Source organism: Perca flavescens, chromosome 4 (assembly GCF_004354835.1).
Source record: "Perca flavescens isolate YP-PL-M2 chromosome 4, PFLA_1.0, whole genome shotgun sequence".
Lineage (NCBI taxonomy): Eukaryota > Metazoa > Chordata > Actinopteri > Perciformes > Percidae > Perca > Perca flavescens.
In genome coordinates, this window is record NC_041334.1 from 8,250,574 (window position 1) to 8,272,553 (window position 21,980).

A 21,980-nucleotide genomic window follows, 5' to 3' on the forward strand; every position below is an offset into this window, starting at 1 on the left:
TCATTTGCAACATGTACTAACTGTATAAGCATTCAGAATTTGTTTTCACACACTAAAATTGAAGTTGTAGCTTATCCTAAGCTAATTCACCGACTGTTGAGTTATATACTTTTAGCTAGCTAGTGTTTTAAGAGACTGCGCAGTCTTTTGTCTCTTTTGTTTGCAGTGGTAGCTTAACAATGTTAATTGGCATTGAACTGCCATTAATAGCCGCTTGAAACTACGCAGTATATCCTACTTCAGGGTAGGGTCTTTTCGCTGTTCCCTTTTCAGCATAGGGACCTAGGTCAACGAGGGTCGGGTTTCTGGTACAGACAGACCAACAACGGGACAATTTTAACAATTTTCGCCATCTTATTCAACACTAAATTCACTTCTGACGTTATAGGCATAAATTAACTGTTAACATTTCGAATATAGGCAGTCTTGTGAAAATTGATGCCGAATTGACAATTTGCTTCAAAGTTTTCGGAGGTGAGAAGCTCCATGAAGTGAGGTGGCAGTCGGCAGGCGCCTTCACCGGCCGCTAGCTCGTCCTCGGCCAATCCTGCTCAGAAACCTGTAAGCTGGAGGTCTCTCAGACCACTTTCGTAAATAAGAGGCTTTCATTTCGCCGTTGACGGTTCATTTGTTTAAATATCACAACACATGTCCATCATAAGATTAACAGGAACCTGTGGATAACTGTCTTTTCGGAGTTAAACTCCACAAGCGTTCCCTGCAGGCTTGACAACCTCGCTGTCCGGCCGACACACACACACACACACACACACACACACACACACACACACACACACACACTCACGTCCACAACGCAGCAGGCAGAGGAGGGGGGAGAGAGAGAGAGAGAGAGAGATACCCGTTTCTCTTTGGGAGACTTATGCTATATACATTAGATTTAGTATTTAGTTCATACCCACGTTTCCTCTAACGTGGGTTTCGGAGCATCAGAGCCCAACGCAGACATGTAAGTAGCAGTGTAATGAGAGGAGCAGTTTAGCATATTTTTTCTTATTCACAGGATGAGTCTGTGGAAGAAAGGAGAGAGGTTGCTATCCGTGGCTTAATGGTGTATCTCAGAGAAAAGGAGGAGGATCTCTTCAAAGAGCAGTTGGTAGGTAAATCAGACACTTAAGTTCAGACACACTGTACTTTGTGTTACTCTTGATTTTTAAATATGATGACTAAAACCCTGCCATTGATTCTGACCTACTTATGCCAGGATGGAGGGGATATTATCAATGAAGTGATGAAGATTGTCATATCCAGAGGTGCCACCATGTCTGATCCAACCAGCGCGAGGATCTTCATTGAAGGAACAGAAGTTCTGCAAGACTTGGACGTACCCAGAGCCTGTGCCTTGCTAATGGGGCTGATATACGGACTCAACCTCAGCTAAGCAAAAGAACTGAAAAATACTTTTGAGGTATTTCAAAAGATATTCCTTGAGCTGGATGGGCTGAAAGCCAGTCCGAAGGTAATGTCTTTAAAAAGTAAACTGCTGTGCTAAAAATGTGAAGAATTAGATTGTCCTCAAATTCAACAGGATATGTTGCACTGTTATGTTTTGTAAAGTTTTGTTGTGCAAGAAACGGCACCAGGGGCCTGTTTCACAAAACCAGGATAAGGGATTAAGCCGGGATTTCCAAGTTATCCTAGCTCAATTTAGCCTTGACTCGGTTTCACAAAAGCGGAGGCACATAAATCACCATGGAGATTTATTCTGTACAGCTAGCCTGCTCCTGACCAGGCTAACAACCAGGATTTATTTAATCCTGGAGCCTTTTCTGATCACCCAGCAGTGGTTTCACCTTATTGTTATCAGCCTGGATTAAAATACAACAGGTGCATATTGCTGTTCATTTAAGTACTGTTATTAGTTAAAGTTGTGACCATTATTTTTTTATAATTATTCATGTGACAGTCATTGTTACGGTTATATTGCTGTATGAAGACTGCTGTTCATATTGTTGTTAGAAGTTTGATGGATATATTATGGCAGTTGTTGAGATAATTAGAAAAGGCTGATAACATTTCAAATGTGTTTTAAATGAAGTCTGTTACTAAGGGCAATACATACAATGCTTTACATTTCTATAGTTGACCAATGCACCTTGAATTATTTTAGTTGAGAATTTTTTTTATTATTATTCTTTAACAATAAGGATCATGTTTATTCCTCTTCCATGTGCATTGTATTTGGAATTCTTAGCACACAATTTGTGTTGTCCAGTAAACTGGGACTATAATTTGGGAGGATTGAACAATTTTAAGAACATATTCTTATTGTACAATCCTCCCAAATTATAGTCTTAGTTCACTGGACCAATAACTATCTAGTGATGTAGGTTACACAACAACAGGGAGAGGACACCTTAATGGTTTTTGACCTTTTTTGCTGGGGAGAAATAACTGACGAATATACTCTGTTCCATTCATGTTTACAGTGTGTATGGAATTTATCACTTAATTATCTTTTTAGTTTCTAGATTTTAGTCCAATTTCTTCAGTGTCTTTTTTTTCTATGTCCATACAGTATATTAGGGAGCAAGGCATATAATATGTAGAGAAAGAAACTCGTCCTCTATAAAAAATTAGAAAAAGAGAAAAAGCGTGGCAGATAATAGCGGACTGACTGAATAATAGTCTAAAAATATACATTTATGAAATACCGCTCTTAACTGAAACCATTCAATGAGTCACTGTCATTTGCAAAAACGAACAGTTGTACCCTTTGCATTAAAAGCGAGCAGTGGAAGTTAATATGACTTAGGAAATTTATATTTTAGCCCATGAGAGAGAGAGAAAGAGGGAGGAACAGAGTGAAAGAGATATTTACGCATCATATTTTAGCGTTGTAGAAAATCAATATTGATGGTAAATTTCATGGCAAAGAGTACTACTGTTAATTTGTGAAAATGATTAGTAGCCTAATCCTTGAATGGTATGATTATGAAGGTTTCAATTCAGAGCCGTGGTCTGTTAATGTTTAGGCTGCTTATGCATTCAGTCGGTCCGTGATCGTCTGCTGCGCTTTTTCTCGCTGTTTTATTACAGCGGCCGTGTTTCTTTTCTTTTTATACAAATCATGTGTTTCACGTCATCATACTTCCACAAGAAGCTGCTGCTCACTCTGTATAAAGTATGAACAATGCGTATTCTCCATTTTGGCATCAGTAAATCTGTGATCGACCTTGCGGTCTTTTGAGGAAAGCCGTGGACGCGCATCTATCAGAATTACTTCAGCCTGGCTCGACCTAGTCCCTCCTCCTCAGCCTGGCTTGGCCTTCGTGAAACGCACCAAGCCAGGCTGCACAGATTAGACTAGGTCAAGCCTCGCTTTATCAGTTATCCTGGATTTATATATTCTGCTTTTGTGAAACAGGCCCCTGTACTGTTGACAGTTGGCACTTCATTAGGTACACCTACTTAGAATGCTTAGTGTTCTTGCCAAGTTTTTGGAAGTGTTAATATGTATCAGACACTATTTAAGTCCCTTGGAAAACATGCCTCTGTATTCGCCATGAAGAATACATGTAGCCGTTTAATGTTTTTTCCAACACCAGCATCATTTAATTTATGTATTCTTTTTCACATGGTGCTTTTTTTTTATTGTATTCTTTAACATGCACAGAGTGGATTGAGGGGATTGGTCCTCAAAATATTTTGGAGGATTTGACTTGACTTTGAAGCTCCCAAACATTAATTTTGATTAAACGGGAACGTTGGGGAACTTGGGAACTCAAGTGTGTGTGTGTGCGTGTGTGTGTGTGTGTGTGTGTGTGTGTGTGTGCGTGTGTGTGTGTGTGTGTGTGTGTGTGTGTGTGTGAGACTGATGGGGAGAAGAATATCTTTAACTGGTCCAGTATTGACGATGAGCGCGTCAACTGGCAGCCGCAAAACGACCTAAAACGTAGTTCTTAGGAGATTTGGTTTTACACAGCCGCAACAAGTGAAGGGTAAGGGAAATGCTTTTGTCAGGACTTTAACAGTACAGTAACCACCTTAGCCTGTCAGAGGGAAAAAGAGCACTATTTCTGAACGCACTTTGACGATGCGCATTTTTCTCTTAGAACTACGTTTTTGCTCATTTTGTGGCCACCGGCTGATGCGCTCTCCCTCAGTACTGGACTAATTAAAGATATTCTTCTCCCCATCAGTGTAGTACACACGCATGGGCCCAGGTTGAAAAATACTGAAGTTCCCCAATTTGGGTGTGAATCTTTTTTTTTTTGTTTAAGTAGGAATGTTTACTTTGTTTAATAATAATAAATAAATTTACCTTGCTTTTACAATAAAAGTTTTGATAATTAAAAAGGAATTGCGTGTGTATTTTATTCTGGCTAAAGTGAATTAAGTTACTAACACAAAAGTAAGGTAACAATTTGCATGGACATTTCTGAGTAGAATGGAAGTAAAATAAATAAATTAAAATAGCCTAAATTAAGTAATTTGACAACTTAATATCACCTAAACGTTTTCATGAAATTTAAATAGATTTACTTTAATTAAGCTTGTTAGTCATGTTGGTTGTACTTAAATAATTGAGTTTGTCAGACTATAAAAGATTCACGGAATTTACTCAATAATGCCTGAGTTGGAACTACTTAAAAAAGTCCATGCAAATTGTTACTTTAATTTTTTTAAGTTGAGCCACTATAATTTTCTTTAGAGTGTAATGAATTCAATATACAATTAAAGTCTCCTCCAATAATACACCAACCAGATGCGCAATCTTTAAACTCAAGGAAAGCTTTTGTAAGAAATTCTGAGGAGTAATTTGGGGGGCAATATATATTTAAAAGTGAAATTTCCTCTGCGTTCAAAGTCCCCTTAATAATGATGTATCTACCATGTTTGTCCTTAAAACTGTCTGTGACCCTAAAAGGTATACTTTTACTAATCAAAATGGCTACTCCTCTACTACCTTTCGTAAAAGATGAAAAGTGGATCTGACCAACCCATTTGTTATGTGTTAGACTCAGATGTTCCTTGTCGCTCAGATGGGTTTCTTGTAATAAAGCTACATCTACAGTATATTCTCCTTATGGAGTCGTGTGAGCACCATACGAATTTTTATTCGCCCATGTAAACCCCTTACGTTCCACGTGCAGAGTCTTAAGTTACCAGCCATTACTTAAAGAATAGATCAGGTGGTGCTCTGCCTCTTTCCAAAATATACGTGATCATTACCCTGTCATTAGATCCAGTAAACAGATACGCGTGTGTCAAGGCATTACAGTAAACAACAATTAGAAAAAAATTAGAACACGGCGAACTGGCAACATGAAAAGAAAGGGAAAAAGGAAAAGAAAAAATAGCACAATAAGGAAATAAAAAAATAGGAAAGGAGGGGCCGTTCCCTCACAGGGGAAAAACAGTCAGTCTCTTCATCTCAAAAACAGTCAGTCTCTGGTTGACTCTCCAGTAGCAATGATACATAAAAGTAACACCCAACTGCAAACAACAGTTATTAAGACAGCACCCATCACTCAAAAAAGAGAGAAATAGAAAATAAAGTACGCAAACTAGAACTCACGACTGCAGCCGCCGTCTCGCATATCAGCATTGCAGCACCCATATCACGGAGTCGCTGCTTAACCGCGTTGAATTCCTTATCACTGCGTTTCTGTATCACTGAAGCCGAGAAATCCTGGTAGAACGATATCTTGCTGTCCTCATACCGCAAATCTCCATCCGCCGATCGTTTCCTGCTGGCATTGAGGACCCTCTGCTATTGTTCCATAGTTGTGGAACCGAACAATCAGTGGCCGTGGTCTGTCCTTAGCACCCGTTTTTGGGGCCAGCGTATGGTGCGCCCTTTCAATCTTAATGCGACCGCTCTTAGTATGTAGTCCGAGAAATTCAGGGATCCACAATTCCAGAAAAGTAGCTGCATTGGCACCCTCAAACTCTTCGCGAAGGCCCAGAGTTCCGACATTTTTGCGCCGGCCTCTATTTTCCAAGTCGTCAATATGTTCGGTAAGCATGGCAACTTGTTTTTCAAGAGTGGAAACGCGAGGTTGCGCGTCCTCCGAGAATGCCTCCGTCGCCACGATTCTCCGCTCTGCCTCATCCAATCGACCAGAAACACTTACCAGCTGCTGGGTATGATTATGCACCGTTTCTGCCAGCGGACCAAGTTTTTCATCTATTGCATTAGAAATCTTCTCCGTCATAATTTGAAGTGCTTTTGCAAGCGCCGGGCTAAGTTCAGCCTCGCTGCCAGCATCTGCCAGACTCTGTTCATGCTCGAATTAGCCATGAAGCCAAAAGCAGTGTTTTTTCTTTCATAGCTGTAACGAACGATAATTTCATTTTGGTATTATTGTTTTTGATTACTCCGACTATTTTCCTGACTATCTGATTAGTTGTCTGGTCAATATCAGAAATTTGTGATAAATATTTATTTCCTAGGGCCTTAAAGAAACATGCTTACTTATTGGGACTTATTCACCGTATCCCCCAGAGTTAGATAAGTCCATACATACCCTTCTAATCTCCGTGCGTGTCGTAACTCTGTCTGAAGCACCCACCACTAGCCTAGCTTAGCACAGATCCTGGCGGTAACTGGCTCCATCTATGCTCCTAAAGTGACAAAATAACGCCAACATTTTCCCATTTACATGTTGTGATTTGTATAGTCAAAGCGTGTACGAATAACAAGGTCACATGAGACAGCCATCTTCTAACCGTATGCATACTGGGAACTATATTCTCAGAAGGCAAAGCACTGCTACTTGGGCGGAGTGATTTGCTTGCAGAACTCTAGGTGAACTCTCTGCTCCTCACCACAGGGCTTCTCAGGTGCAAATCACTCTGCAGAAGAAGCAGTGCTTTGCCCTTCCTGAGAATATAGTTCCCAGTATGTATACGGTTAGAAAATGTCTGTGTCTTATATTTGTACACGCTGTGCCTATACAAATCACAACATGTGCAAAGCTAGGCTAGTGGTGGGTGCGTCCGACAGAGTTACGACACGCACGGAGATGAGAAGGGTATGTATGGACTTATCTATCTCTGGGGGATACGGTGAATAAGACAAAGTCCCAATAAGTCAGCGTGTTCCTTTTAAGTGACCAGGAACACATTTGGAAGGATAGAATCAGATAATTTTGAGTTTTTCTTCTTAAAAATCTCTCAAATTTATTTATTTATAATACAATTTATTTAAGTATTTAAAAAAAAAAAAAATTATTTTAATTTAGAAATGTTTATTTTTCTATTTCATTTTAACATTTAACTGTTCAAAAGCAGACGTTCATGACTTTTAGATATATTAAGTTAGTTAAACTTAATGTACATTTTTTAAAGATTTGAGTCACATGGTGTAGTTGTGTACTTATTTTTTTAAGTTCTGTGAACTTATTCCTGTGGTCTGAAAACTCAAAACTGTAAGTCATAATAACTGAAAATAATTTGAGTTCTGGTAACTTATTCGGGTTTATAGCATATTATAAATATGTTAAATGGCAGGGTGGTTTTCTATGTGAATGCCAGATAATTAAAAATAAAGAAATGATGTGATTCATCTAAAACAACCTCATTTCATTCTTTTAGATAGATTTTTTTTAAATAGATGTATATGCTACTTGTATAGTCATTTTCAGTCTGTAAACTGAACCAGAAAACAAGTCAGTAGTATTAAGTTGTGCTCACTTAAAAAATGTGAGGTAATTAATTATTTACTCAGAAAAAGCAAGCTGCATTAACTTAAAAACTATGAGCTAATTAAGTGTAATTTACTTAAAATAAACAAGTTGTCTTCACTTAACAAGTATAAGCTTATTGAGTGTTACTTACTCAGAAAAAGCAAGCTTGATTAACTTAATAACCATGAGCTAATGAAGTGTCATTTACTTAAAATAAACAAATTGTCTTCACTTAATAAGTATAAGCTTATTGAGTGTTACTTACTCAGAATAAACAAGTTGTGTTCACTTAGAAAATATAAGTTTATTAAGTATTGTTTACTCAGAACAATAAAGTTGCACTAATTTACCAATACTAAGTTCATTGAACTTACTTTTTTCAAGGCAATGAGTTTCCATAAATTTTTTAAGTAAAGTCAACTTGTTAAAATTTACAGTGTAATTTTGAATTTGATGCCTGCATGATGTTCCAAAAAAGCTAGGAGAGCGGCAACAAAAGAATGGGAAAGTCTGGGGAATGCTCAAAAAACCTGTTTAGAACATTCCACAGGTAAAAGGTTAGTTGGTCATGATTGGGTATGAAAGGAAGAACCGCCGCCGGCTTCTCTGGGCCCGAGCTCATCTGAAATGGACTGACGCAAAGTGGAAAAGTGTGCTATTGTTGTTTTTGAAAATCATGGACGTCATATCGTCCGGGCAAGAGGAAAAGGACCATCCACATTGTTATCAGCACAAAGTTCAAAAGCCAGCATTTGTGATGGTATGGGGGTGTGGTAGTGCCCATGGCATGGGTAACTTGCACAGCTGTGAAGGCACCATTAATGCTGAAAGATTCATACAGGTTTTGGAGCAACATATGCTGCCATCCAAGCACTTTTTAAGGAATGACCCTGCTTATTTCAGCAAGATAATGCCAAGCCACATTCTACAGTGTGGCTTCGTAGTAAAAGAGTGCAGGTACTAGACTGGCCTGCCTGCAGTCCAGATAGTACAGTACAGGCCAAAAGTTTGGACACACCTTCTCATTCAATAAGTTTCCTTTTTATTTTCATGACTTTTTACATTGTAGATTCTCACTGAAGGCATCAAAACTATGAATTAACACATGGAATTATGTACTTAACAAAAAAGTGTGAAATAACTGAAAACATGTCTTATATTTTAGATTCTTCAAAGTAGCCACCCTTTGCTTTTTTATTAATAAGGGGAAAAATTCCCCTAATTAACCCTGACAAAGCACACCTGTGAAGTGAAAACCCTTTCAGGTGACTACTTCATGAAGCTCATTGAGCGAACATCAAGGGTTTGCAGAGTTATCAAAAAAAGCAAAGGGTGGCTACTTCGAAGAATCTAAAATATAAGACATGTTTTCAGTTATTTCACACTTTTTTGTTAAGTTCATAATTCCATGTGTGTTCATTCATAGTTTTGATGCCTTCAGTGAGAATCTACAATGTAAATAGTCATGAAAATAAAGAAACACATTGAATGAGAAGGTGTGTCCAAACTTTTGGCCTGTACTGTATATATATAGTATAGGAGACCCAGGACTGTTGAGCAACTGAAGTCATACATCAAGTAAGAATGGGAAAGAATTCCACCTTCAACAATAAGTGTCCTCAGTTCCCAAACACTTATTGAGTGTTGTTAAAAGGAAAGGTGATGTAACACAGTGGTAAACATGCCCCTGTCCCAGCTTTTTTGGAACGTGTTGCAAGCATCAAATTTAAAATTAGTGAATATTTGCAAAAGTTTACATTAAATGTCTTTGTAGTGTATTCAATTGAATATAGGTTGAAAAGGATTTGCAAATCATTGTATTCTGTTTTCATTTACGTTTTACACAACGTTCCAACTTCATTGGAATTGGGGTTCATAGTTTAAATCAGTGGCTGCTTGCAGAGCATGAACACAAATCTAAAATAAGCCTACCATTGGTGTTCCAAAGCATGAACATAATACAGTATAGGATTTGTAATAATACTGCATATGGTATGAATAAAACTCTTAGAAAGTCTTATGCATGAAAAAAGACTTATATCAGCGCAAAACAGTGATTATCAGCGCTTGAATTTGAAAGCAAAGTTACAAACAAATCCCCTGCAATGAGCTGCTGATGAGTTTCTTATTGTGTAACTGTGCTCCCACCTGGAGATACTGGCACTAGTCCTGACCTTACTGCTTTGAATGATACTGATGTGCTCAATCTCCCACCAGGACACAACTCAATTTCACTGTGGCCATAGACTTCACAGCATCCAATGGTAGGACCGTGTTACATCTCTGTGCATGCCGGAAATGTCCACACATCTGTAACTTTAGTTATGGACAGTGTTCTTTTCTTTGAAATTGGTCATCTTTGTAATATTTCCACAACATGGGGTTATCACTGCACTTATGACATACACTCAACAAAATTATAAAGGCAACACTTTTGTTTTTGCCCCCATTTTTTACTAGCTGAAATCAAAGATCTAAGACTTTTTCTATGTACACAAATCTGTAAATCTGTGTTAGTGAGCACTTCTCCTTTGCCGAGAAAATCCATCCACCTCACAGGTGTGGCATATCAAGATGCTGATTAGACAGCATGATTATTGCACAGGTGTGTCTTAGGCTGGCCACAATAAAAGTCCACTTTAAAATGTGCAGTTTTACTGTATTGAGGGGGTCCGAAAACCAGTCAGTAAACAAACAAAAAAGAAGTTGCTGGATATTGGCAGGACCTGGAACACGCTGTCGTACACGCCGATCCAGAGCATCCCAAACATGCTCAATGTCCGGTGAGTATGCTGGCCATGCAAGAACTGGGATGTTTTCAGCTTCCAGGAATTGTGTACAGATCCTTGCAACATGGGGCCGTGCATTATCATGCTGCAACATGAGGTGATAGTCGTGGATGAATGGCACAACAATGGGCGTCAGGATCTCGTCACGTTATCTCTGCATTCAAAATGCCATGAATAAAAGGCACCTGTGTTTGTTGTCCATAACATACGCCTGCCCATACCATAACCCCACCGCCACCATGGGCCACTCGATCCACAACGTTGCCATTAGCAAACCTCTCACCCACATGAAGCCATACACGCTGTCTGCCATCTGCCCTGTACACTGTAAACCGGGATTCATCCGTGAAGAGAACACCTCTCCAAAGTGCCAGACGCCATCGAATGTGAGCATTTGCCCACTCAAGTCGGTTACGACGACGAACTGCAGTCAGGTCAAGACCCCAATGAGCACAATGAGCTTCCCTGAGATGGTTTCTTACAGTTTGTGCAGAAATTCTTTGGTTATGCAAACCGATTGTTGCAGCAGCTGTCCGGGTGGCTGGTCTCAGACGATCTTGGAGGTGAAGATGCTGGATATTAAGGTCATGGGCTGGTGTGGTTACACGTGGTCTGCGGTTGTGAGGCCAGTTGGATGTACTGCCAAATTCTCTGAAACGCCTTTGGAGACGGCTTATGGTAGAGAAATGAACATTCAATTCACGGGCAACATCTCTGTTGGACATTCCTGCAGTCAGCATGCCAATTGCACGCTCCCTCAAAACTTGCAACATCTGCGGCATTGTGCTGTGTGAAAAAACTTTTTTTCTTTCTTTTACTGACTGGTTTTCGGACCCCCCCCCGGATTCCCCCAATACAGTAAAACTGCACATTTTAGAGTGGCCTTATATTGTGGCCAGCCTAAGGCACACCTGTGCAATAATCATGCTGTTTAATCAGCATCTTGATATCCCACACCTGTGAGGTGACAGATTTAGACAGATTTGTGAACAGTATTTGAGAGAAATTGTTCTTTTGTGTACATAGCACAAGGAACATACCTTATCAAATACACTCAACAAAATTATAAACGCAACACTTTTTGCCCCCATTTTTTTTATGAGCTGAACTCAAAGATGTAAGACTTTTTCTAGCTCACATGGTAGAGCGCACGCCAATATGTAGAAATGTAATCATCAACACAACGGCTGCGGGTTCAACTTCGACCTCTGTCCCTTTTGCTGCATGTCATACCCCGATTTTCCCCTTTCATGTTTTCAGCTGTCCTATATAAATAAAAGCCTAAAAAAATGCCCCTCCCCCCCAAAAAAAACAAACATATGCTCTGAGTTGCATTTTACATAATTAACGGTTTCAAATTATTTGTCATAATGCACCTTGGTGTAGTTTCTTACTACAATTGTTTTCTCTATCTATCTGGCACACTAATGCCACGTAACGAAATTACATAATTTCATTACAGAATTAAGGTAACTGTTATGCATTATAGTTACTGGGAAAAAAACTGTTGCGCAAATCGGACCAAATTTAAGATTTCTGGGAAGTTAAAATTCGCCCAGACGTCTTATTCTTTTGTTGCTGCCTGTGTCTTGGTTTAGACGATGCAAATGCAAAAAGACAAAAATACTTTTTCCCCCATGTATTATATTTTCTTGCATGTCTTCTGTAGTTAATTCATTTTCTTTATTTTTAGTATTGTGAATGCAAACCCCAGCATTCACAATACTAAAAATAAAGAAAATTAAGCACACATCTCCCTTAAAACTTGTGGCTGTCTGTGTCTGCATGCATATATTTTGCCAGTATAACGCGCCATAGACTTAGCTTATTTTATTCATGTGCAGTGCAGTAACTTCAGTGAACAAGACTTTGATGAATTTACCAGGTTCAGATGAACATTGCATGTCTGGAGTCTCTAAAAGGTTTGATTTCTAATGTGTGTGTGTGTGTGTGTGTGTGTGTGTGTGTGTGTGTGTGTGTGTGTGTGTGTGTGTGTGTGTGTGTGTGTGTGTGTCCAGGTAACCCGTCCCAGCCCACATCACTGCACTACATGAATCCGTACCAGATGAATGCGTATGCCATGGCTCTGAAGGCTGTGGGGGAGATTATCCAGGACTACGACAGTGACAAACTCTTTCCAGCATATGGCTTTGGAGCTAAACTTCCCCCGGATGGCAAGATCTCCCACGCCTTCCCACTGGTAAGAGACACTGATCTAAAAAGAGAGAGAGACAAAGAGACGTTTGTTGTCCCTGTTTATGGTACCCAGTAAATAGGTACTTCTGGTTTTTGGACTGAATACTATGCTAACAGTCACGTCAGTTCATCTGTTTTCACAGGTTTTGCACATTTTTCAACAGCAGTGAAACAAGTTAAAGTATGTATCTATTAATATGTCAGCTAGTTTTTAAGTGGTTTAAAAACAGGAGTTGTTAAAAATCTACATTTGAGAAAGATATTTTGTAGCTGAATATATTTTTCTTCCCTGTTATAGTTCACCTCTTTTTGTTTGATTTTGCCTATTTGCTATACCCAAATGGAAAACCATGGGCGACCCGTTGGATATTAACAGAATATTCCACCTTTCAACCTTTGTTTCATTAGAATACATGTGTAATTCCAAATGTTTGACTCCATTCTTTACATGGATTGTAAAGAAAGGAGTCCATATGTCCATATGTGATATGAGTTTATTGTTAATTATAGTTTATTCTCAGCATTAAAGAGCTGCCTTTTTTGCTCTTAACGTTTTGCTGGTAACACTCGGTACTTCTTGCTTCTTCACAGAATGCTTTCTTTGTACGCCTTCTGGCGTTTCAAGCGCCATCTGTTGAGGCTGCACCACAGTGTCAAGGTTTTCTCCCCGAGCACTGCTGCACAGTAATTTCCTTAGACAAAATGTTTTAATGTAATCATTTGCACTGTGATTACATTCATCATTTAGTTTACTTACCAAAAATGTAAATGTTCAAATTAATTACAATGTCTCAGCATTTCTTTTATGCCTTTTTTTCATGAAAAAGGTGCACTCCGGTCCTTAAAAAGATAGCACTACACCCCTGAGAATAGGTCTGTAATATGTGATTGTTTTAACGTCCAGTTAAAAGTTCCCAGCCACTATTAACACTAAGGAGCTATGCTTTTATGTGTGGGTCACCATTCTGTTTGTTCATGCATACACACAAGGGTGTAATGTACTGAATTAAATTCAACTCAGGACAGCTTGTTAAGTCACTGAAAGAAAAGGTTACATAAACAGACCAGACTAACTTTTCTCACTAGGAGCACAGTGGCCCCCAACTAAATTTTAGGGGCGCAACTACAAAATTTAGGGGCACACACTGTAAAACAACATGCTAACCAAATATTCACATTTATACTAATTTCCACTGTAATAAACACTTTGATAATAGATGCAGAAATTACAAGGTGCTGTTTCAATTTTAGTTTCACATTTTATTTTGCACTTTTGAAGATGTAACATAGAAGGTAAACCGACAGCACCATCGCTGTCATGACAGTACAAATATTAAAAAAATATACCAGCTCTAGTCTCCAGTCTACAGTTACAACTTAAAATTAAACATGCATTGTTTAGGCTACTAAACTAAAATAAAAATAAACCCCTCCCTCTCTCCTCCCAAATCTGCCCTACAACCTTGAATTGAATAATTATTAATTTGTGTAACTTTTATTCTTGTATTTATATTATTCTTTTTTAACCTGTTTTATTTTCATCATGACCGTTTTTAATTGCTCTTTAATGTTTCATGTAAAGCACTTTGAATCTCATTGTTGCTGAAAGGTGCTGTAGAAATCAAGCTGCCTTCAGCCTGTCAGTCAGTCCCCAGGGCAGATAAACCAAGTGTAACGTCAACAGCCCCCCACACTTCAACTTCAACAAAACTGCAGAGCCAACGAGTCTGCTCCGTCCGCACCTCTGCGCTGTGTGTGTGTGTGTGTGTGTGTGTGTGCGCGCGCGCGCGTGCGCCCCGGAGTCCTCTCTGTCACTATGCAGAGAGGACAGATAAGCTTTGTGCTTACGCGCTCTCAGGTACCGAAATTTCCACGTTTAAGTGTAAAAAAGGGGGCAAATTTACTGGTCGCACATGTGCGACTGAATGTAAAATTTAGTCGCACACTCTAAAATTTTGGTCACAAAATGCGACCATTTGGTCGAAGTCTGGAGCCCTGATAAACCCACAAGCTGTAGGCATTGGGAGTAGTGTTGTGAAATGGTGACTGAGGCAGCTGAAAGGAGGGAAACACTGAAAGGAAGAGAAAGGAAGCCCATCTGTGTGATGGTATGGGAGTGATGGAGAATGAATAGAGAGGAGACAGACAGACAACAACCAAGATACATTTTGATGATGCACTTAGTTTAGCATTGTCAGCACATGGCAAAGCTGCAACATTAAAAAAGAACGACTCATCCTTGGATTCCGAACGACTGCCTCCCTGGACAGTTAAAGTGGATAACAGTCAAACATAAAAAAAGAGTCCTATGTTTTGGTGCCACAATGTGTGACAGGTAATATCAGATGGTGCACAGAACAGAGAAACACAACTTGAACAAGAACAAAAACCCTCTCCAACCCCCAACCCTCTGCGGTCTCGAGAAAAAAACAAAAACAGAAACCACACCTTGTACAAATCGATTTGAACACGGATAAAACAAAAAGGGGTAGCTGGAGGCTCAATACTATGTTGTTGCAAAATAAAATGTTTAGTGAGGAGTTAACAAAGGATCTGAAATTCTTTGAAATCAATATGGGTTCCACAGATAAAGTAGCCACAGTTTGGGAAGCATCCAAAGCTTATATAAGAGGAAAGATAATTGCATATGCGACAAAAGTTAAAAAAAAGTAATTTAGAAAGAGAAAAAACTTTGGATAAAGAAATACGTGAATTGGAGAAAGATTTGGCGAGACAGTATTCAAATGATAAATGCCAGACTATTTGTAAATTAAAATATCAGTTAAATGATGTTTATAATAAAAAGGCTGAATATGCCTTATTTAGGCTTAGAACAAAATTTTATGAAGGTGGTGAAAAGAATGGTAGATTATTAGTGAGACAACTGAAGCAGCAAGATAACCTAAACAATATATCAATGATTAAAAAAGATAACCAAGTGATAACCTCATCAAAGGAAACAAACTAAATTTTCAAATCATTCTATCAAGATTTGTATACTTCTGCTGGTGTGCTTAATGAGGAGGAGGTGGAGACATTTTTCTCAGGTCTACAATTACCAACTCTTTCTGGTGAACAAAAAACAAGGCTGGATGCACCTATAACGGAAGAAGAGGTCAGAGCTGCTATTTCATCAATGAAAAATGGGAAGTTGCCAGGCTTGGATGGCTTCCCGATTGAATATTATAAGAAATACATTTATATTCTGGCTCCAGTCTTGCATAAAGTTTATATTGAGGCACTAGAAATAGGCTCCTTACTGGCTACATTTAATGATGCACTAATCTCCCTTATTCCTAAAAACAGGGTATATGCAGGAATCTTGAAGTTAATTTTAATACCTTTTCAAGACTTTTTTAAGAACTTCTCAATATGTTTTAATACCTTCAAGCTAATACTTCAAGCTGTAACCATTTACATCAGTGATACTTTTAACTTAACAGTTTTAGTTTGTGATGAAGACTATAGACCACTCTGATACAAAAAAATCAAATAGGCTGGGATAGTAAATCAAAGCAAAGTTTATTAAAAAACAAAACAAAACTTTGCTCCACCCTCAACAACAATCATGCTGACATGTGCCTCAGTTCTTCTGATTTTGTTCCCAGCAGCTTCTCAGTTTGGACCAATTTGTTCCGTTTTTCTTTCTACGTCTTCTGAGGATGTTGTACTTTGTGATCAGTTGTGCCATTAATGTCCCAGATTTCCCCTCTGCCTGCTCGGCTAACTTATCAGCATCTGTTTGGAGGGAGTCGCACACCTCTGTCAGAACCATTCGTTTCCTTTTCAGGTCTTCTATCTCCTCTTGCACTGCTTTTCTTTTGAGGTCCTGTGTGGAACTCTGTTTCTTCTTCCGTTCATCTTCCAGGTAACTCCTGTACCTTGACCTTGCACAGGCTACTGAAGCCATGAGCTCCTTTGTGAGAGGTACCTTCAAAACACCCCCACAGACACTGATCTTGTCACATATCAGCCTCAAAGCTTCCATCAACTTTTCAAGGATGTTGCATGTTTCAACCTCCTTGTTGATGGAAAACCCTCTTTCCACCATATCTTGTCCGTGGGACAGAAGTAGAAGGCTCTGAGAAAACTTGCTGAGGGCTGAATGCAGGAAGACATCAAGTCGCTCCTTCAGTGGCTGGAAGGAGGAGAATCTCTCATCTCTCGCCTCAAGAGAGAGAAAGCTCTGGAACTGTTGTATGATTACATCACCTGGAATAAGCGAAAAAAAAAAAAATTACAAATAGGTTAAATATAATTCAAGTCATTTTATTAATCTTTCATTGGACAAATACACAGCACAGCGTCTGTACACATAAAAAGGTAAGCAGTGTACTGTAGATATCTTCTGTGTTGAAAAAAATCTTAGACACTTTCACACTAACCCAACAGTAACTTCTTCTCTCCCTAAGTTTTTCCTACCAGCAGAGACGCCTCCTGCCAACTTCTTGTCCTGCAACATTGTTTGTACTACAGTCTTAATCTTTGTGAGGGACCCTTCTGCATCGCTGTGCATTCTTCAAGTTCTGTGGTTTTTCGCTGAAAAGTAATCCTTATCTTGATATTTATCCCAGCGGTGCCTCCAAATTGTTAGACCACTCAGACCACGACGGTGCTAGTAGTGTATAAAAGTTCAGTTTAATTCCTTCACAGCAAGACCTGTCACAAAACAACGGGTTCAAGAGTACATCACCGCACACACACACAAACCGTGTCCTATTCTTGAGGCCTCGACTACAACCTGAACACGTGTCTTATTCTATTATCTTGTAACAACAAACCAAATGTAGCCACCTACTGGCGAGGTGAATAAATGCATAACTTATAATAAAACTACATGTCTCAGTACATTACTAAACAGAATACAGATTAAATTATGTATTATGTGTAAACAAACAAAAATACTTTCAAAAGGGATATTTCCAGGTGCTACACCAGCTCACTGCAACTTAATACGATAGCAGGAAAAGAGTCGCTGTTGTAAAGCGTTCTGCATGTGGCGTCTGCGTGTGATGTGCTGGTTACCTTCCCCCCAAACACGGCCCCAAACACGAACAAATACAGATATGTCTCGCTGCCACTTGTCTGTAGCTGGCTGTGCTTTGCAAGTGTGGGATTCTGAAACGTCCTTAAATTCGTGAATTGTCGTTTGTTTATTCAAAGTCAAAGACAGTCCAAAGTAGTGCAACTTTGCACATTTTTGTAGGTCTGAGGCGTATGTCACATTTTAGCTGCCAAAGCTCCGGTGCTTCTTTTACCTATATATTTAACGATATCTCTTTGGATTAGCATTTCTAATCCAAACAGTGTCAAACTTGGCACTGCACTTACGCGTGCCCGTAGCAAGACACCTGTCAAGTTTGAAATCCATCAGACTAACGGTTCGAGAGCTATGCACATAACACACAGACAGACAGACAGACGTTCCTGCGATTTATAGATAGATTATCTTTTATTTTATTTTTAATTGTTTATTTAGATAGGGACAGTGCATATTAATGGACATCAGTACAAGTACACAATGTAAATATGCTAGAGTTAGCACCATAGCTAATTTTCATCTATTGCATGCAACACCCTCATAATTTGAAAGGCAAGACAAACACTAACAACAACAGTCCAGACAAAATACAACAGAACATGTAAATGTCACACATAATGAAAGGTGTGATGCAGTTAAAAGTGAGTGCAGCTTTGGTTTTCTAAAAGCCAGATTTTTAAATGAGCTTTAAAATTGATGTATGTGGAACGGTCCCTTATTGTGGGGGGCAGACTATTCCAATATTTATTTCCCTTTACTGACAAAACAGTTGGAAATGTGGACAAACTGGTCAAAAAAGGTATTACACAGTCCCCTTTGGTGGAGGCCCTTGTAATACCAATTCTTTGAAAGAAGTCATTCAGTGGGAGTGGTGCTCGATGATGTATTGCCTTATATACAAAACAGGCATACTTAAAAAAAATTTAATTCTCAAAACTCAATAGTTTGTGTTTTTCCAGTATGCTACAGTGATAAAATGATAACGCTTTTTTATCCAAGATTTGAATGGCTCTCTTCAAGAGTACTTCAATAGGCTTAAGCGTTGTCATGTTAGTTAATGACCAATTTGTGAAACAGTACTCAATATGTGAGAATATAATTTTGTGTAGATACATTCTGGCAGCACTTAGCACTGAGAAATGGCCTGATTTGTTTGAAATTCTGTAGATTGAATTTAACCTTGTTTACCACCCTTTTTAATGACTTTCAAAGGTTAAGTTAGAGTCTAATATCACCCCCAGTTATTTAAATTCCTTTACAAGTTTTAGCTCCTCTCCTCTAAGAAACACATTAGACTGTGTCACCTTTATGTTTTGTTTGGAAAACAACATGCAGACGGTCTTGCTGGTGTTCAGATGGAGACAAGACCTAGTAAGCCAGTCATCAATGTGGACCATTGCAGATGTAAGAGTAGATGAGACCTCCTGATAATTTTTTCCATGTGTGTAAATAACAGCATCATCTGCATACATCTGGATGTTTAGTAGTGCCTTTGCCTTTCCTGAACCTGGTCTTAGTGACTGTCTGAGCAGAGCTACTTTTTCACTGAGAGTTTCTGCAATGGACTACATTAATGACTTTCCCTGATGTAAGTCATTAATGTAGTCCATTGCAGAAACTCTCTCCATTCCATTAGTGAGCAAAGCAGTGATTCTCGGCCAATAAAGAGGCGCTGGGCGCTCAGTCCAGAAGACCGTGAAAGGATTGCAGCAGAGATGAGTTTGTTATAGAAATCAGTCAAAGTACCATTTTACATTATTGTTGTGCTGCAGAGATGTCCTGCCCACATATCATATTCTACAGACTCAAGAAAATTTTTTTTGGTTGGTATAAATCCTTACAAAAATAAATGATCAAATTAAATATGAAGTCATAAACTACCCACCAAAAATATATATACACAGTACAGGCCAAAAGTTTGGACACACCTTCTCATTCAATGCGTTTCCTTTATTTTCATGACTATTTACATTGTAGATTCTCACTGAAGGCATCAAAACTATGAATGAACACATATGGAATTATGTACTTAGCAAAAAAGTGTGAAATAACTGAAAACATCTCTTATCTTAATGTCTTATATTCTACTTTCTTCAAAGTAGCCACCCTTTGCTTTTTTGATAGCGCTGCAAACCCTTGGTGTTCTCTCAATGAGCTTCATGAGGTAATCACCTGAAATGGTTTTCACTTCGCAGGTGTGAGAAGGTGAATGAGAAGGTGTGTCCAGACTTTTGGCCTGTACTGTATATTTTTTTATTATCTCTATAGGTCTGTGCACCATCCTGGAACACACCCAGGAGCGTTTCTCTTTCACAGACCACCTTGTCTGTGCCACCTTGTTGTCATTACCACACCCATGACCACAGGTGCTTCTCAACCTTGAAAAGAATAAAAGCCTTTCTCAGAAACACCATGAACCAGGACAGGCTGAATGCACTGGCCATGCTGTCCATGGAAAAGAGACTTGTTATTGAGATGACTGACTTTAATCAGAGAGTCAGTGAGAAATTTGCTGGCCAGAAGGAAAGGAGAGCAAAATGTATGTTCAAGTTGTAAACATGCTTTTTGGTAGTGAGTGGGAGGATATATTAAAAAAAAACTTCTTATGTTTGTAACTTGAATCTTGTATCATATTGTCTTGCTCTTCTTAAATACAAAATACATAGTTGTTTAAATAAAGTAGTGCTGGTTGTTTTGCCCAGTTTCAAAGTACTGCTTTGTATTTATTTGAGAATTTACTGAGAAATCGTTGTTATCAAAAGATTTGAAGCAGCCAAATATGAGCAGTGGGAGGGAGTCCTGATAGGACACAGCTTAACAATTATATCATGATGTCTGCAGCAGTTGGTTGGTTAAAAGCTGAAATATTGTAGCCAGCAATAATTCTTTACTAGAGTTAACTTAAAATGTTGATAATTTTCTTAAACCACATAAGCTTCCATCATATATTAAGGACTCATATCAACAAGATATGAGCATTAAAGAGTTACCTAATGATTTAATTCTGGCCATTTTATATATGGAAAGCCTCATTAATATCTCCCACAACAGAGGTCTTGAGACTCTGGAGTATTATCTAAAAGACTGCACTAAAGCACTCCTACCCAGTAGTTTATTTTTGTTGCATTGGTCCTTAAACTTAACTACATTATATTCACAGCTTCTACATTGTACAACTTAACCAATACCCTAGCATTGTGCATTATCAGGCCAATAGCAACCACAACAATTAGTAGTTAGCTGGATAATAATTTTTCCTAATAGACCATAATATAGCTACGTTACTAACCTAAGGTTACCTGGGAGAGCATCGTAGCTCTGCTCGGGTCCTGCAGGTCTCTACAGAGAGAAGACGATAATTAATACAGCTCCATTGAGTAAGGCCTCACGAAGAATACATGATTCCCATGGTAAATTAGCTCAGTAAGATAGCCGGTGGCTACAAGTTCTAGATAATGTTAGCAGTATAGCTAACGTTAAATGCTAACTTAAAAAAGCTTTACTAGCTAGCTAGCTAGTAACTTAACACAACAAAACAACAAATGTCTAGTAACCATGCTTGCAACGTAGATCACAGATAATATATATATGATCAATACTTACATTTTATTAATCTTGTAACAATCCCCTGTGGAGTGGCTTGTGTGTCCTCCAGACCAGACTCTGAGTCTACGTTAGTTTACCTGCACTGAGGCTGAGCTGTCACTCAAACTTTCCCTGAACTTTCCCTTAACACTCATTAGCCAATGGGGACGCACCCCTGTAAGACCTGCCCACGCAAGATATTTGTGTCAGAATCGCAAGCAAAAACTCAGGGAGCGCAAAGGAGAAAGCTGGGAGCATGACTGCAAACGTGATGGAGAGAGCAAAAGACTGATCATTGAGAAAGAAGCAGAGGGAACTGTAAACAAAAGGACATAATATCAAACAAATATAAGACCAATAGTTTACAACTACACAAATGTTTTGTTTGCAAGTTTTAAGTTTTACCTTTGAGGTAACAATTTTATTTGCTTGAGTTAGTGTTTTTTGTTTGATACTTGAGTATCAGTTTTGCTTGGAATTAAAGTCACAAAACTAATCCCATATAATCTAAGTGTGTGGATATGTCTTTTATCAGTTTGGATTTATTGATGCTTCCAGCACCTTGGCAAAGATTAAGCCAGCTGGAGCAGTGGTCATCCTGCTTAATTTCTGTTTCTGAAAATAGAATGACTAAAAAATAAAGAGACCCAAAAGACACAAATCGATTAATTAAAGTGTGCACAATTTAAACTTTTATTTTGTATTTATGTAGTTAAT

The 21,980-nt window shown here is 38.7% G+C and overlaps 1 protein-coding gene across 1 annotated transcript in view; it reads left to right on the plus strand.

Annotated features, from left to right (window-relative positions):
• Positions 1 to 21,980, plus strand: part of LOC114553537 (copine-9) — a 396,447-nt gene that overhangs the window by 301,201 nt on the left and 73,266 nt on the right. The window contains 2 exon segments of the mRNA XM_028574744.1: positions 9,870 to 9,916; positions 12,460 to 12,641. Coding sequence (XP_028430545.1) covers positions 9,870 to 9,916; positions 12,460 to 12,641 — 229 coding nt within the window.